Source organism: Pituophis catenifer, unplaced genomic scaffold (genome assembly GCF_029215685.1).
Source record: "Pituophis catenifer annectens isolate HBS135680 unplaced genomic scaffold, rPitCat1.0.hap2 SCAF_2, whole genome shotgun sequence".
NCBI classification, from domain to species: Eukaryota; Metazoa; Chordata; class Lepidosauria; order Squamata; family Colubridae; genus Pituophis; species Pituophis catenifer.
The window spans coordinates 190812728-190830735 of record NW_027256882.1 but is presented as its reverse complement, the minus strand read 5'-3'; the positions used below and the strand labels follow the sequence as shown (position 1 = coordinate 190830735).

The window sequence follows — 18008 nt, the reverse complement described above, 5'->3', positions numbered from 1 at the left end:
CTGTATTGTACTAGGTCTTTTCATTCATTCCATCAAGCTTCCAGTATGCTTTCTTTCGAATCAAGGTTTCCAGCTCCCTGGTTCATAGTTTGGAGCTATCTACTATTTGATTAAAAACACTTTTTATTCTTCTCCACCTCTTTGGTTTATGCATTGTTCCTTGTGGCCTTCTAGATTAGCTGATATTCTACCCTTTCAATGAGCTTTATCTACTTAGAATGGAGGGCTTGGTCTTCTCCACCTCTTTGGTTTATGCATTGTTCCTTGTGGCCTTCTAGATTAGCTGATATTCTACCCTTTCAATGAGCTTTATCTACTTAGAATGGAGGGCTTGGTCTCCATATTCCATAATTGAACTGACCGTTGCCAACCAATAAAAGGGGATAAGACCTGGGACAGATACGGTGACCGTGGAAAAACAATGTGGAAAGAAATAGTGATTTGATTTGATTTGATTTGATTACATTTCTATACCGCCCTTCTCCCGAAGGACTCAAGGCGGTGTACAGCCATATTAAAACAAACCCATCACAAAAATTAAAAACCGTTAAAATAAATTAAAGCAATTTGGCCATTATTAAAACTCTTAGCTAAAATCCCTTTAAAACCAATTAAAACCCATTAAAATTAATTTATTCGGTCAGGCCGGCTTGATTGAACAATAGTCTTCAGAGCACTACAGAAGGTGCGGAGGTCGGGGATCCTTCTTATATCTGGGGGCAGCTCATTCCATAGAGCAGGAGCCCCCACAGAGAAGGGTCTCCCCCTGGGGATTGTCAGCCGACATTGCTTGGCCGACGGCACCCTGAGGAGGCCCTCTCTGTGAGAGCGTATCGGACATAGGAGGCATTCGGTGGTAGAAGGCGGTCCTGTAGGTATCCCGGTCCTAAGCCATGTAGCACTTTGAAGATGGTGACAAGCACCTTGAAACGCACCCGGAACACCACTGGGAGCCAGTGCAGCTCGTGCAAGAGAGGTGTTACCCGGGAACGACAAGTCACTCCCATAACCACTCGGGCAGCCACATTCTGGGCCAGTTGGAGCCTCCGGATGCTCCTCAAGGGGAGCCCCATGTAGAGAGTGTTACAGTAGTCCAGATGGGAAGTGACAAGGGCATGAGTGACCGTGCGTAAGGCGTTCTGATCCAGAAAGGGACGCAACTGGGAAATCAGGCGAACCTGATAGAAAACCCCCCTGGCCACGGCCGTCATATGATCATCTAAAGACAGCCGCATATCCAGGAGGATGCCCAAGTTGCGAACCCTCTCTGAGGGGGACAAGATCTCCTCCCCAATAGCCAGCGATGGTATCAGTTGGCTATATCGGGGCGCCAGAAACCACAGCCACTCGGTCTTGGAGGGGTTGAGTCTGAGCCTGTTCCTCCCCATCCAGATCCGCACGACCTCCAGGCAACGGGACATCACGTCAAGGGCATCATTGGGGTGGTCTGGGGTAGAAATGTACAGCTGCGTGTCATCTGCATACAGTTGACACTTCACCGCAAAACCACGGATGGTCTCACCCAGCGGCTTCACATAAATGTTGAACAGGAGGGGCGAGAGGACTGGCCCTTGCGGCACCCCACAAGTAAGGTGCCTCGAGGTCGACCTCTGTCCCCCCGTCAACACAGACTGCGTACGGTCAGAGAGAAAGGAGGAGAACCACCGCATCACAGTGCCTCCCACTCCCAGTCCCCCCAACCGATGCAGCATGATACCATGATCGATGGTATCAAAAGCCACTGAGAGATCGAGGAGGACCACGACTGAGGAACAATCCCTGTCCCAAGCCCTCCAGAGATCATCAACCAATGCGATCAATGCCGTTTCTGTGCTGTGCCCGCCCTGAAGCCTGACTGGCACGGATCTAGATAGACAGCTTCATCCAGGTATTGAGGGAGCTGTCGTGCCACCACATTCTCAACAATCTTCGCCGCAAAGCGAAGGTTGGAGACTGGACGGTAATTAGCTAATACAGCTGGGTCCAGGGAAGGCTTCTTGAGGAGGGGCCTCACCACCACCTCTTTCAAGGCAGCTGGGAAGACACCCTCATTCAAAGAAGCATTTATAATCCCCTGAAACCAACCTCGTGTAACCTCCCGGGAGGCCAGCACCAACCAGGAGGGACATGGGTCCAATAAACATGTGGTAGTGTTAAGTCTCCCCAAAATCCTGTCCATGTCCTCGGGAGCCACAGGGTCAAACTCCTCCCAGATAACACTCTCAAGATCCGCCCCTATCATCCCATCCGAGGCTACCCAGTTAGAGTCCAGGCCATCCCGAATCTGAGCGATTTTATCATGCAGATATTGCACAAAATCCTCAGCTCTACCCTGCAAGGGATCATCCCGCTCTCCCACCTGCAGTAGAGAGTGGGTCACCCTAAACAGGGCAGCTGGGTTCTCTGCAGATGCAATAAGAGCGGAAAAATAATTAAAATAATTTGCCACTCTTATTGCCACTAGGTAGGTCTTGATATAAGACCTCACCAGTGTCCGGTCAGATTCGGTGCGGCTGGCCCTCCAATCACTCTCTAGGCATCTTTTCTGGCGCTTCATCTCTCTCAGCTCCTCGGAAAACCAAGGAGCTAATTGAGATCAGTACCGGGTCAGAGGGCGCAAAGGCATGACGCGGTCCAAAGCTCCAGCAGCCGCCCTGTCCCAGGTGGCTACCAATTCTTCAGCCAAGTCGTGAGCCAGAGCCTCTGGGAATGGCCCAAGCTCCGTCAGGAACCTGTCTGGGTCCATCAGGCACCTGGGATGGAACCACCTGGTCGGTTCCGTCTCCTCTGCGACAAAGGGAAGCGGCCCGAAAGTCTATCCGAAGGAGCGAATGATCCATCCATGACAAGGGATTAATGACTAACTCCCCTAAATCAAGATCATTCAGCCACTGACCAGAAGCAAAAATCAAGTCCAGTGTGTGACCCCAATGTGAGTGGGGTCATGAACTAACTGGGTCAGGTCCATGGCCATCATGGAAGCCATGAACTCCCGAGCTGCTTCCGACGTTTCGCCGATGGATGGCACGTTGAAATCCCCCATGACCATAAGTTTGGGGGTATCCACCGCCACCCTGGCTATTATGTTGAGTAGCTCAGGCAGGGCTGTTGCCACGTGGCAGGGAGCCAGGTATGTGATCAGCAGGCCCATCTGCACCCCATGACCCCACTTCACAAGGAGGGACTCACAGCCGGCTACCTGAGGAACAGTGGCCTCCCTCTGATCCAGACTTTCCTTAATAATCACCGCTACCCCCCCCCCGCCCCTCCCCTGGGCCCTCGGCTGATGAAATGCATGGAAACCTGGTGGGCACATCTCAATGAGGGGAACCCCCCCTCCTGGCCCAACCAGGTTTCCGTAATCCCTGCCAAGTCCACACCCCCCTCCTGGATTAGATCATGAATGAGGGGGGCTTTATTTACAGCAGACCTGACATTGCACAACATCAGCTGAAGGCTCGGGCCCTGAGGCTCTGCGCAACCAGGGTTACAGGAAGCGCCGTGGCGGCCGGAGCACACCACCGCTCGCAAGTAGCAGGTGCGTACCCCCCAAACATAATACGGCCCCCTGTGCCCACCATATCTACCCCTCCCACCCACTGTGCTAATGGACTGGCCCTTCACCTCTTCCCCCGACACCCTTTCTAAACCCTCTCCCCCCACTCCTCCCGCCATGACCCTCAGACTCACTCTGCCGTTCTGAAACTCCATGGACCCCCCCCAAAACCATTTTTATCCCCACCCACACCCACACCCTCCCCCAAACCCCCTAAAAACTCATTAAAAGCCCTCTTTAAAAAACCCCTCACCCTCCTCCTTGCCACATGCCACTTCTCGGGGTCCCAAAACCTGTCATTGAGGTAGGCCCTCGCTAACGTAGAGGGCCAGGCCTGCAAGAGGGGGGAATCTCGCAGCGCAAAGAGCTCAGCCGATGAATACATCCCAAATCAGCCAGGGAAAATGAATAAGGCCGGGGATTCAAAGGTGATAGTCTAAGCAACAAGGTCCTAGAGGGAGAGTCCGCCATTTCGGACTCTCTCATATTAAGGAAAAATACTGCTGTCAGCAGCCTAATTACATGTGCAAGGTTAAAGGAACTAAGATAGTGTCCCCAAGGGTTGCAGTTTGAGTTGATCGCAAAGAGTGGGCTTCTGCATTTTTACTTGGCATCTGTAATTGGAAAACCAATAACTTTCTCCTTTGATGCTAAATGTCAGCAGCCTGATTTGCCCCTGGTTCTCAGGAGCCCTTTTGTAGAAGACTGATTTTTTTATTATTATTTTATTATTATTTTATTTTTCATATTTGTATACCGCCCTACTCCCGAAGGACTCAGGGCGGTGAACAGCCATAATAAATACAAATACATATAGAAGTTAAAAACTATTAAGAAACAGATTAAGTAATTTAGACTCAAAGATTAAAAACATCCAAATTTATCTAAAGAGGTTTAAAACCCAATTTAAAAGCCAGTTTAAAAGCCAATTAAAAAGGGAGAGTTAGGCCAGACCAGCTTGTTGGAATAGAAATGTTTTCAGGGCACGGCGGAATATGCGTAAATCTTGGATGTTTCGTAACTCCGGGGGAAGCCCGTTCCAGATGGTAGGTGCCCCCACAGAAAAGGCTCTCCCCCTGGGGGCCGTCAGTCGACATTGTTTGGCCGACGGCACCCTGAGGAGTCCCTCTCTATGGGAGCGAACTGGTCGGTGAGAGGCTATTGGTGGCAGGAGGCGGTCTCGTAAGTACCCTGGTCCTGAGCCATGGAGCGCTCTAAAGATAGTAACCAAAACCTTGAAGCGCACCCGGAAGACCACTGGGAGCCAGTGCAGCTCGCGCAGGAGGGGGGTTACATGAGAGCGCCACATTGCTCCCATTACCAAACTGTTTTTCCCAAACTGTTCTCAAAGTGCCTAGTAAATTAGAATATTATGTTTACTTTTTACTCTATTTCTCCTCTTGAAAACTCTAGGAATCAAGCTATTTTTCTAGTCCATTATGAGAAACATTTTCCAAAAGATTTTCTTGAAATTCTTGGTCTCCTATCAAGGAAATTATACTTAGGTTCCATTTGGAAAATTAATATTATGAAACAATTTCCATGTCATTAGCACCGGGATGCACCAAAATTGCTAATTCCGTTTGTCATTATCTGTCTATCTAGAGAATCTGTGATTTGCACAGTTGGTGCAAATTGGCAAGTCAATGTGCAATGTACAGACATACTGATTCTGTACATACAAACTCATACCTGTACTTTTCATGATCAGTTTCCTGATCACTATGTGTCTTGTGATTGTAGAAGAATATCCTCATTTTGAGAGGATGCAGGTTCGGCTGCAAGCATTGTATTTCATTCCCAATCTCTTCATGTGACACATTATTTCCCCTAAACTCTTATTCTCTGTAACTGAAGACCAGCTGTTAATAGAGGGATAATGCTATCTCATCCCTGAAGTTTCCACCCACTGGCAATTAAGATTGCTTCAGCTCTTCTGAACTAATTAACTTGCACTCTATGAATGTGTATGCTTGTTATACTAAACATACACTCAGAACCTCTGCCCATGGCAATCTTATTATAAATATCATATACCGTACAATATATATACTATGCTGGTAATTTAAAACATATGATGAACAGTTGCAGGAACTGGGCATGGCTAATCTAGTGAAGAGAAGAACCGGGGAGACATGATAGCAGTGGTCCAATATTTGAAGGGCTGCCACAGAAAGGAAGGGGTCAAGCTATTTTCCAAAGCACTTGAAGGCCAGACAAGGAATAATGGATGGAAACTGAACAAGGAATTATTCAACCTGGAAATAAGGAGAAATTTTCTGACAGTGAGAGCAATCAACCAATGGAACAGCTTGCCTTCAGAAGTTGTGGGAGCTTCATCACTGGAAGCTTTCAAGAAGAGACTGGACTGCCATCTGTCAAAAATGGTGTAGAGTCTCCTGCTTGGGCAGGGTGGGGGTGGGGTTGGACTAAATGGACTACAAGGGGTTTAACTAGTTGGACTACAAGGTCCCTTTAATCTCTGTTAATCTGTTAAATTCCACACCCTTACTATTTTACTGGTTTGCTACCTCCAGATCTGATTTAATGTGATTCAGGATGGGAAATAATTTACTTACCAAATATCAAGCCCCCTACAGAGGTTCATAACAAAGATAGCAAAATTCTCACATAAATTGTTAGAAGGCAGATTTATTGCCAAAAAAAGAAAAAAGAATTTTAAGTTACAGAATCTTGGAGAGTGGAGATGATAGATAGATAGATAGATAGATAGATAGATAGATAGATAGATAGATAGATAGATAGATAGATAGATAGATAGATAGATAGATAGATAGTCTTCATTACTGGTGACCACATTAAAGCAAGGACTCAACTCTCTTTTACCTTTGATCCTCTTTCTAACAGAATCTTAGTTAATTGGGGAGGATGTTAATCATTTGTTTCTACCACACAAATATGTTCTTGTTGTGCTGTATTTTGGAAATGTCAGTTTTCATTCACAGGCTAAAAGAATTCCATCATCCCAAAGTGGTAAGCCTAGATACCTGGTTTCTGAAGTTGCCTATTTGCTTAACTGCCTTTTTATTTGTTTATAAAATAAGTTTATATAGCTGCCCAACTCATACACAGTGACTTTTCATTCTAACCCTTGTTCCTGTTGATGTCCGTCTGATATCTAAGTCTTCCACCATTTGCTCCTTCTGTTGTTTACAGTACAAATGTCATTATTAGCCTCCATTATATTTTGAATATTTTCAAAGAAATTCACTTGTTGATCATTTAAGATCAAATACATAGCTTATACTGTAAGCATTTATAATAAGTAGCATTTATTAAACTGTTTTTTGTATAAAGTGGTTTTAAACTGTTATACTCAATGAGATCAAAATAAAGATGGTATCAGGGAAATGTTTAAGTAGATATATAGAAATGTGTATATTTTTTAAAAATTATTAATCAGGGAAAACTTTATAAAGTTATAAGATGATAGATGAGTCCATTGCTTCCAAACAAAATAAATAAAAATGATCAAAACCAAATGTTCAAACATATTTATAATATGAATTTATATTATAAATAACGGGGATGATTTAAGTTTATTAGAATATTACTGCTGCAACCAAGTCTGCAACCAATGGGCAGAATGAAATAATATAAAAACATTTATTAATGTTTTGTGTGTATTAATCATATGTAACTCATTATGTGGTAAAATATTTTAACAATCAAGATCTAATCTGTTTTATCAGCCTTCTGAAAAATGATTTGGGAAATAAACATCAAATACTTTTGCTTCAAAGTATTGAATAAATGAAATGTTTAAGGGAGTTCAAATATTAACCATCCCCACACCAACTTCTTTTACATTTATACCAAGCCATGCTTTTGCATCCTTGATTTGTGGGAACCAAATGTGGAACTTAATTGTTTTATGTAAATTATAAAGTTACATTGTGAAGTAAACCTTTATTTGTATGGCTACAAGAACTGGAAAGTTGGTAGCAACATAATTTGTCACTATTAGGAGATTCAGGATCAAGCTTTAACCCCAACTCATAACACAGCTTTAACCTTCTTTCCCTTATTGTTTTTTCTCCTATTTTTAGCACATTACTTCCTGGCCTATTCTTGCTTTCAGTTCATGGGTCATTACATTACCTGTATTAGCCCCTTTAGTAATAAACTTTAATATTATCTAATTTCAATGTAATTAGATTATTTTAGTGAAGTGAAATAGACTCCCAATATGAATAGAAGGGCTAGAAATTCATGAGTTCTGTTTGTCAACAGGGCAAGTACATCATGGTCAAGTTTCCTATCTTGTTCCTCCAATTCATCTAGACTCAGATCTTGAAAGACAATCATTTAAAGGTGAGTTGCTATTTAAATCATTCTATGCTGAAAAGATCCATTTGTTAATCAGAGTTTGTCTTCATATTGATCCCACAAAGTTCTTGAAAGAATTTGTTGTTGTTGAACAGATTTGAAAATGCTAATCTTTCTGGAATAAGATTTAGTCTCTATTTTATTGCAATGTTTTCATATATTTAATTCATGGTTGTTTTTCTAATACTAGAAAATACTGTCATACTGTCTGGGCCTTATTGTTACGCAGAATGAATCAAATAATTCCCTAAAATTCAGATTTAACATGCATAATATAACTGGATACATACTTTGTTAATCTATTTTTGCTATGTTTTATTCACACTTCATATTTAATTTTTTTTATATTTGTTTTCATTTATATTTAATATTTTGCATTTTAATATTCTTTTGCTTTTGCTATTCTTATAAGCTGCCAAAGTCATGTTTGTGATATGAGCAGCTTATATATTTGCTATAAAAATAAATAAATTATAGAAAACAAAAAAGTACACCACCAATCTCAAAACAATGTAGAGTCATCAAAAATGATACCAAGACAAAAAGGACACTGGCTATCAAATTTAGGCTGTAATCTAGTGGATGAACAGAAGTGTGCATATTTTTAATTATTTTCCAATCTAAAAATTCAATTTTCTATGTTTGAATTCACTTTAAATTCAATTTGGCTTGGCTCTTTTTCTTGTGAGAAAGAATTTGAAATAGTAGTTGTTACAAATCAAATATGAATCAGTAGCATAATGTGGCTACAAAAGGATCAAATACAATTTGAATTGGAATTAACAGAAGTATAGTTTCCAAATCATGAAAAAATGTTGCATCTTCCTTCTAAGTACTCAGACAAAGTACTCAGTGAGAAAGATTCAGAGAAACTGAAACAGGTTCAAGAAGGGTCCTAAGTCCACTGATTTCCTATTTGCTTTTGTATTTTGTATCTTATTTTATTTTATAACTCAATAAAAATGTTAAACTAGAAGAAGGGTCAGGAGAATAATCACGGATTGAAAATTAAATCTTCCATTGCTACTTGGAATGTTTAACACTGAAAATACAATTGAGGGACAGATATTGCTTAACGCATTGTAAGCCGCCCTGAGTCTCCAGAGAAGGGCGGCATATAAATCAAATATTATATATATATATAAATATATATATATATATAAACATAGGAAAAACCCTGATTACAAAAATATCACACATTTATACCTATGAATTAAAAGGAATATATATATATTGCTTTGGAAACATTGCTCCTGGAAGCACGAAGCCGAGAACACCAGCCTGAAGATGACGAATGAGACTTCGTCGAAACGTCGCCAAGACACTTCCAATTTTACGTGGGAGAAGACCCGAATAACCAAAGACCTATATATATATATATATATATATATATATATATATATATATATATATATATATATACATACACACACACATATGAAATCAATAATGTATTTCACTTAAGGTACATTAAGTAAAAATTAGGCTGATTAGAACAGGTTTAAAAGCATAAGATAATAACAGAGGAAATAAAAGTTTTTCTGATTCAGTGTGTTTAAGCATGACTATGGCTGGGCTATACTACACTTTAACATACTGTTGTCTTTCAATTCTTAGACTATATCTTTGGTAATTTAAAGATGAATCATCCAAACCTACAAATTAATGTTGTTGATCCTGTCATGTTGTTTAATATTGTATGCTATTTTAATTATTATTTTGTTACCAAAGACATATAAAAAAGTTGTGCCCTCTAAATGTTTTGTATTTCAATTTTTATTATTCTGGTAAATATGGCCAGTGACATGACATTCTGGGAGATATAGACCATCTGGAAGACTTCAGATTGCCTGCTCTGAGTATAAACTAATTTTATAGAGTGACATGTTAAAATGATATCCTTCTTTTCTTATTGCCAGTGGCTATTTAGCAATAAAGTCTTACGTCACTCAATCAGTTGATAAAAATATGGAAAAGGAAAACAAAGGGGGGGAAAATTGTTCTCCAGATAAAAAATATTTTGACATTTGTGGAAGGAAGGAAGGAAGGAAGGAAAGGTTAGGGTTGTTACTAACCCTAACCTTTACAGATAAAAATAACTTTAGATCAATATTAACTATGATTTCTACATTGTTAATGTTGATATTGGCATTTTGGTATTTTACAATTGTTTATTAATTCATATTTAACTTTTGATGTTAAACTTGAACAACTTTATGCTTATCGACAATTTAGAAATCATAGTTAATATTTATATAAAGTTATTTTTATCTGTAAAGGTTTGAGTTTTTTAAACATCAGAGTATTAATAATCTCCAGTCCACACTGAATAAATACCACTGAACCCAAATAATATATTGCTTATGCTTTATAATAGTACAATATGTAATATAAAGGATAAATCTAGTTTCCCATTCCATTCAGGAATACAATTTAAATATTCACAATATCCTGTGCTTAAAAGCATTCCAGCTATTAACCAGAGTAATTAATTCTGCTATTAAATGACTGTTATATTTTCCATAACAGAATCTGCCTTTCTATAACTGAAATGTCATTGTACAAAGGAATAGTTTTTTTCTAGTAAAACATAGTAAAGAAACTTCACAAATTTCCCTAAAAATCATGTTTGAAGAGCTCATACAATCTTCTATTTTTATGCTATAATCCAAATTAGAATACCCACAAAAAATAGCTTCCAGCCTCTGATTGATTACATTCCACTGTAGGAAACCCTTAACTTCTTTGATTTATTAATACCACTATCAAACAATTATAATTATTTTTAAACAAAACCTGTAAATGTTAACCATTATTCTAGGTCCTGTCCTTTCTTAATTTTCTCCTGTTTTGTACCCTTTAAGATATTTTGAAGTGTGTTCTAACATATTGTCTCAGTTTTAACTTTTCAAAATTAATATTGTTTAAGTCTTCCGTCATTCAACATGGGATCTAGTTTCAGATCTCCTGATTACACTCATTGCTTCCTCTGAAAATGCATAGTTTGTTGAACTCTTTCTTTAAGAAAAGTAGTCAATCACTTATACAGTTTCATGAGTTGAATATGCTTTACATAAAATTTTTGAACCAGCTATATATCTACTTACATGTAATTTGTTTCCTAGCCAGGGACAGTGTTAATCCAATGTGACTTGTTCTTAACAAATGCATACTGGGTTCTGTTAATCGCTTGGTTTCAATGTGCTTTGCTAGTCATCATGATCATCTATTGATGCCCAACTCTATTTTTCTGTGTCCCTGTTTCCCCAATTTTGAGGACAAGCAAAATATTTGCATTCCTCCCATCTGACATATCAGCTTTTGTTTAGGATTCATCAAAGGTACAGTAATAAAATTTCAGCCAAACCATCAGCAAGTTCCCACAATACCATATCAGCAATTCATCTGGCTCTAAATTTTAAAACTCATTCAGGGTTAGTTCAATTTGCTGATTCTGCTTTTGTTATTCCCGAGCTTCAATCATTCCTGTGTTCTGCTCTTCACAATTGCCTAGTGAAAGACATATTTTCTTGGTGAAGAATAGCAAATTAAACTGGGGTTTGAGTAGTTTTCTGTTAAGTAGTTTCATACTTTTTTTTCTTTCCCATTCATCTTCTTACCTCATGCTTCTTCTGTGCTGCCACACTCGCCTTCACTTCAACTCCCCATACCTACTCCCTCCTCCAGGGGAAAATACTTATGGCTCAGCATGTGTGGTATTGCCTGGGCATCATTGTGGGTGCTGGGATAGCTAAGCAGTCAAAGTCTTCTTGCAGGGTATCTGGGGCCAGTGGACCTTCAGGAAATTGGTAATGGCAGATGGGTCCCTGAGTCACAAGCATCCCCAGCCAAGGCAGCAGGTGCCCCCACATCTCAATGAAGACTTAAAAGCTTACACCCATGCCTCTCCCTCCTACCCTGGCTGCAAGTGCTGCCTCTGCTGCATTGCTGGGGATTTCTTTAGTTACCTACAGTAGTTGGTGTTGGCATAGAAAAGACTGAACATTTACCAGAGGGAATAAGGAAAGGTACAAAACACAAAAGAGGGTGCAGGCTGGTACAGAGATTTTACATTTGACAAACCAACTGCTTTCTTCTCTGCATTGCCTACCTCGAACACTTATCCACTGGTCAGTCCCACGTGGATTAATAAGTAATGAGATTGGAGAAGGTTTCATTTTCATTTTCATTTCACATCTACACCTGTTCGATTGGATAGTGTCACATGTCATTCTCCTTCTGATTGGTTAAAGTATTCTTCATGCCTACCTCGTGACTTTTGCCTGCTTTGCAGAAAGAAGGTTGGGCCAAGAATGGGTAGATTCTGCCAATGTTGGGATTTCCTCCACCCCTTATTAAAGCCTGCAGGTCCATTTTCCAAGAGTATTTGCAATAGCAGCTGCAGAGTGTACACTGCACCTGTTGGAAAGCCATGCCCTTCCCCTTCCTCCAATTTTTTCCTCCACCCACAAAGCACCTTCCACTCAAGAAACTGCAACCAGTTCTCTGCACCCTTATCATGTGCATCCGAGTGCTGTCCCCTCACTCAGTGCCTGAATCTCAGGCCACCAGCAGGAGGAAAAAATACAAATGTTACCTGCAGGTAATGGGGGGCAGTGGAGTTGCTGGGGGAAACAGAGTTAAGTTGCAGAATGCAGGGCACCCAAAAAGGCAGATATTGGGGGAGGAGGTGGATATTGGGGAGTTGAATTGCCCTTGAAGTTGTAAGTGAAATCATGTGACCATAGAGGCATTGCAAAAGCTGTAACTTCAGGCACAGGTTGCAAATCTCTTTGTTCAGCACCATCATAACTTGAAACAGATGCTAAACGAGTAGTTGTAAGTTGAGGACTACCTACATAAACATATATCTTTACCTGAGAACCTTCCATAAGATAGTTTTGTCTCCAACCATCATAAGATTCAATTTAAAGCTGTTGTGATAAGTTTTACTATGTTTCAGTGAAATAAATGTTTGCCAGTGCAGCCATCTCAAACCCACAATCCATCCTCTAGAGAAGTTAGAACATACAGTAGCCCCAGAGACCAAGAGCCTCTTCTTTCAAAAATATATCTAAAGAAAATAATTCAATGGAAGTATCTTTTAGCCTTTTTTCAGTTCTCCTATGTAGGCTCTTCTCCTTTCATTTTTGTGTACGATATCATGATTCACATATAACAGAGGCAGAGATAGCATTTCAATGGTACAACCCTGTTTTTACCATTTTGACAAAGCATTGGATCTGGAGACTGGATAAGAACAAGAAGGGATAACTAAATATAAATAAAGTTAATAAATAACTGTGAACCATTTGATACATTTTGATTGTTCCCTCATCATTTTAATTTGCTGTCTTGGCATACAGCACCCTTTAAGACCCAGTTGATCTAGTTTGCATACCTTTGTTTCTATTCCTAATAACAGTGAGTTACCATAACTTTTCATTTTGCATAGTACAGCTACATTCCCTCTGCTCTTTGACAACCCACATTCCTGTTCAATAGCTCTTTTTCCCTGTTTCTCTCATCATCTGTTTTTGGTTGTCATTCTTGTCCATTGGGCATGCTTCTTTTTTATTGGTATCTTCTTCTTCTTGTGCCATATCCGTCATCAGACACTGGCAATCATGTTGGCAATCCTATTTTTTTCAACAGCCGCATGAAAAAGTGCTGCTGAGTTTTGTCCAAACCAGTCCCTAAGGTTTTGAAGCCATGACCTGCCTAGACCTCATTTGCCTTCAATATTTCCCTGGAGGATTAAGTGAAGTATGCCATATTTTTCCGGGTGTCGCATCGCATGTCCAAAATATTCTAACTTTTGCTTTTTTATGGTTTTGATGATCTCCCTTGACTTTCCCAGGCGGCTTATCACTTCCTTATTTCTGATTTTGTCAACCGAGTTTATATGTAACAGACGCCTGTTAATCCACATTTCAAATGCTTCTAGTCTCTTCAAGTGGCTTTCTGTCAGAGACCAACTCTCTGCTCCATAGAGCAGGATAGAAAAGATGTAACATCTGACGGTTCTGATATAGTACCCCCTTTCTTTGATCTAATACATTTTTTTCTTCCTTTATAACTGAATACAGTTTTGTCTTCTTTTATTTGCCTTTCCTTTATTGGTCTAATTTCCTTTATTCATCTAATACAGTTTTGTCTCCCTTCCTTCCTCAATTCTGAGCTTTTGCCCAAGCATTATTTCTTTTTACATTTATTTTATGGAAGAACTCAACCATCTCTCAGGTGTTATAAGTTTTGACTGCAAAGTACTGTCTATTTATCTTCACTTTTGTTTATTAAATCACTACTTTCAGGTTAACAAAGCAATGTTCCATTTGAGGAAAAGTTCATTAGCCACCTCCTGCTACTGAATTTTTACACCAGGACTCAGCCTTCCTTGCTGAGTTTTCTTGGAAAACTGGCTGCTTTATATTTCTTCTAGACTCCCTGCAGCAGCCCCAACTCATTTAGCAGGGAGCAGTCATTCAGATCTCTCAACAATGGGAATTAAGATACATTCTTTGTAATCAGTAGCTATTAAGGAGATTAGATTCTCCCCCTTGTCTTTTTTCCTGTTGAATACCATTGCTGATCATCTGTTTGCTCTTCTTCTTCATGCTCTTGCTAATTTCAATAAATATTGAAAACTTTGTTTCAAGATAAATTCATTCCTTTGGATTAAAAAAGAAAAAACAGGAAGTAGTCTAAAAATAATTTAGCTTCATCACACGTTTCAAGTATTAAACCATAGAATCACGGAGTTGGAAGGGACTGTGGAGGTCATCTAGACTAGTCTTCATACCATCCTGAGCAAATAGCAGTTCAATCTTTTCTTGAAAATTCCAAAGATGAAACATCACAATTTCAGGAGGCAGGCTGTGAGATTTTAAAAATAAGTAGTATGCAATGATAAAATAGTCCCATGTATTTTCCAGAATTACCCCAGATACTTTACTATAGATGTACAATTATCATCTAAATGTAACTGTATTCCTACAGAATGTCAAGTAGGTGTGCTTATCTTAGCATTTAGCCATTGTTGCAACTTTATTATTTTTTCTCTATTCGGTTAAATTGGATTTAATTTTTTTCTTGGTATTTTAATATCCTTAGAATTCCCTAAAGAATAGCAGCATTCATATATTCCCAACTCTAGCAGAACATTTCATGCATAGGAAGAGGAACAAAAAATATAAGATTTGCCACTAACTTGTTTTTGCTTTGAATTGATAGCATCAACATCTGGAGGAACAGGCCTGGGTGGGACTACCACAGGCACAACAAGCAGAGTTATTACAAGCAGCACTGTACACACAACCACTATATCAGCCTTGGGTAGAAGGAACAGAAGCACAACTACACTTTCTCCAGCTTTGGATAGTCTGAATGAAATGACAACACATCTGCCACCTGCCTCTTCCCAGCTGCCTGCAGTTGGTGCAGAGAGTTGTGAAACTGTGGAAGCTCGTGAAATCATGTGGTTCAAGACCCGACAAGGACAGATGGCTAAGCAGCCATGCCCAAAAGGCACTGTGGGTAAGCAGCCATGCCCCAAAGACAATTTCTTTGCTCTATTAAGACATTGAAGCAGGAGTTACTTAATATTAAACGAATAACAGGGTATCAAAGGTTTTGCTTGTTCTTCGCCTTCTTTCTGTCTTTTTGCAAAATGATCTGTGTGGAGGTTTCAAAAAAATAGCATCAAAAGGCTATAAATGTTTATTAAATCGTCTTTTTAACAATGGTTGGCCCACTTAGAGTCCTGGATTCTGGAATGATTGAAGAGAATTTCCTCTGCCTTGATCTATTTTCTTGAAGAAATCCTAATTTCCACGTGAGATCGTAAGGTGGAAATAAAAAGGAAACTTCCAAATGTCCCCTCTCATTTATTTATTAGATTTTTATCCTGCCTTTATTGCTTTATAAATAACTCAAGGCAGTGAACATATATAATACTCCTTCCTCCTATTTTCCCCACAGCGACAACCCTGTGACGTGATTTGGACTAAGAGAGAGTGACTGTTCCAAAGTCACCCAGCTGGCTTTTGATACAGATCCTAACAAGCAATGATAACTTTCTCATTGCAATGCCAGCCCAAGGTCCGTGAATCAAATTAAATCAATTTTTATTGCACTCCTTAAGCAGTACAAAGCAAATATAACAGTATGCCCAAAGATGTAAGAAAATGCAGATAAAAAGATTCACTCAGCAGTAGGCCTAAGGATAAAACTAAAGGATTAAAACGAAGAGAGTGAGTGTAAGACAATTTCAGCTAAAAGAACATTTAAAAATTAAAAGCCTCACTGAGTGATTTTGATTTTTTTTAAAAAGAAAACACTTAATCCTTAACTTAGAGTTAGACCATGTTTAGCTGACCGTAAACCAGAGCTCCAGGTGTTTTTAGTTATTTTCTTATTTTAAATGCAGTCTGTAGAACTTGGCTATGGCAACTATCACAGAACCTTTCAAAAGTGTCTCATAGAGTGCAACATTTTCTGGTAATATTGATGGTGGAACATCCCGTCTCAAGATGCTTTTTTGGACCTGTGAAATAAGAATATCTATTCTCCAGTTGTTAATATATTCTTGTTGCCTACGTTTGAAAGATTGTTTCAGTTCAAGATACTGATGGATCAGGCTAATGAAAATGGATTTTCATGGCACAAAAGCTTCCCTTAGTATAGAAAATAGTTCTCTGAATTTTAAAAAAGTCATCCAAAACTAATAAAGAGGAATGTTATTTGCATATTCATTGCTGAGCTAGATTGAAAGTATTAGTGCTTAACAGAGTTGCTTGTTTGGTGAGATGGGCAGCTGGAAAAATTGGAAAAATTTAAAAAATAGAACAAATAAAGTCAATGATGCATGTTAAGGAACATGTCTTTTCAGTGGTAATGTCCTTTTTGATTACCCTTTGAATAACATTTATGTTGGCAATGATTTAATTTGCCCTGGTATTATATCAGTTAGGTAATCTATTAATAAGAGGTTGTTTTATAATTTTGTTATACAGTATGACATTGTAGCATAACAAGGTTGTTCTGCATTTTATATATTACCATGATATTTTATAATATAGTGTGACCTAAATATATTGTTGAACGTGTCAGTTCATTAACAAACTGTAGTATTAATATTAAATACCTCTTTTCCATTGATTTGGTATTAAAAAATCAGAGACAGTACTTGCTTTTAAGATCCAAATCAGTAAATTGGAATTAAAACACAGCTGCTCCTGTTCTAACATAACAGTGAGTGAAAGACTGGAGGATGGAAGACAAAATTATTTTGCTCAGCATTTCTCCCTATGTTCAGAATATATATATGAACCAACAAGATTCAAAATTAAGATGCTCGGCTCTACTTTAATAGAGTCAGTGATTATATTTTTTAAAATACTGTAATTAGTGAAGTTATTAACTAGCTATTTGAGGGTTTAATTTTTTTCCATGAAAAAATATTTTTGAATTCTCAACATTTTCATGTAAAGATTGGCATGCAGAATTATTTTCAGTTTGTTTTTCCCACAATTTCAATTATGGGAAATCATCCCTGTTTGGCTTCTGTCTTATTGTTACACATCAAGTGCCCCTATGTATAGTTTTTCTTAAGAGTATATCAGCTGTGAAGGTCTATGGTTTTATTTACAGTATCTAAAGGTTGGGGGGCGGCATTTTAAAAAGTTATCCTTGCCATAAAATAATGTGGATTGAAAGGATTCCTTCTGCCTTTCAATCACAAACAAGGGACTAAATTTTTAAAAAAGCTTCACTTTCATATAAATTTAAGTTAAATAAAAATTAATTTCACAGAATGCCATCCATAAGATCATCCATCATATGAAGATGGAGATTCATTCTCCAAGCTTGTGGGTTGGTTTCTGAAAGATAGGTAACATCTTCAGCGGAATTTAGGGAATGTCAGTGTCAGTATCCTTCTGCTTATAAGGCTTCATGTGGTCAGTGGGTCTTGTGATGGTGAGATTGCATCAAGTAAGGGTCACATCAGGCCAGGGTCTTGTGGTGGGTCTTGGGGTGGATGATTCTTGTATTGCTCCAACCCAGTGGTGAAATTCAGCCGGTTCTATCCGGCTTGGCAAAC

General features: G+C 39.1%; 1 protein-coding gene across 1 annotated transcript in view; it reads left to right on the top strand.

Moving 5' to 3' along the window:
• The window catches only part of ADGRL3 (adhesion G protein-coupled receptor L3), a 425730-nt gene that overhangs the window by 209769 nt on the left and 197953 nt on the right, over positions 1-18008 (top strand). Inside the window, exons 8-9 of the mRNA XM_070938393.1 lie at positions 7811-7891; positions 15140-15442. Coding sequence (XP_070794494.1) covers positions 7811-7891; positions 15140-15442 — 384 coding nt within the window. The remainder of the gene's footprint in view (positions 1-7810; positions 7892-15139; positions 15443-18008) is intronic.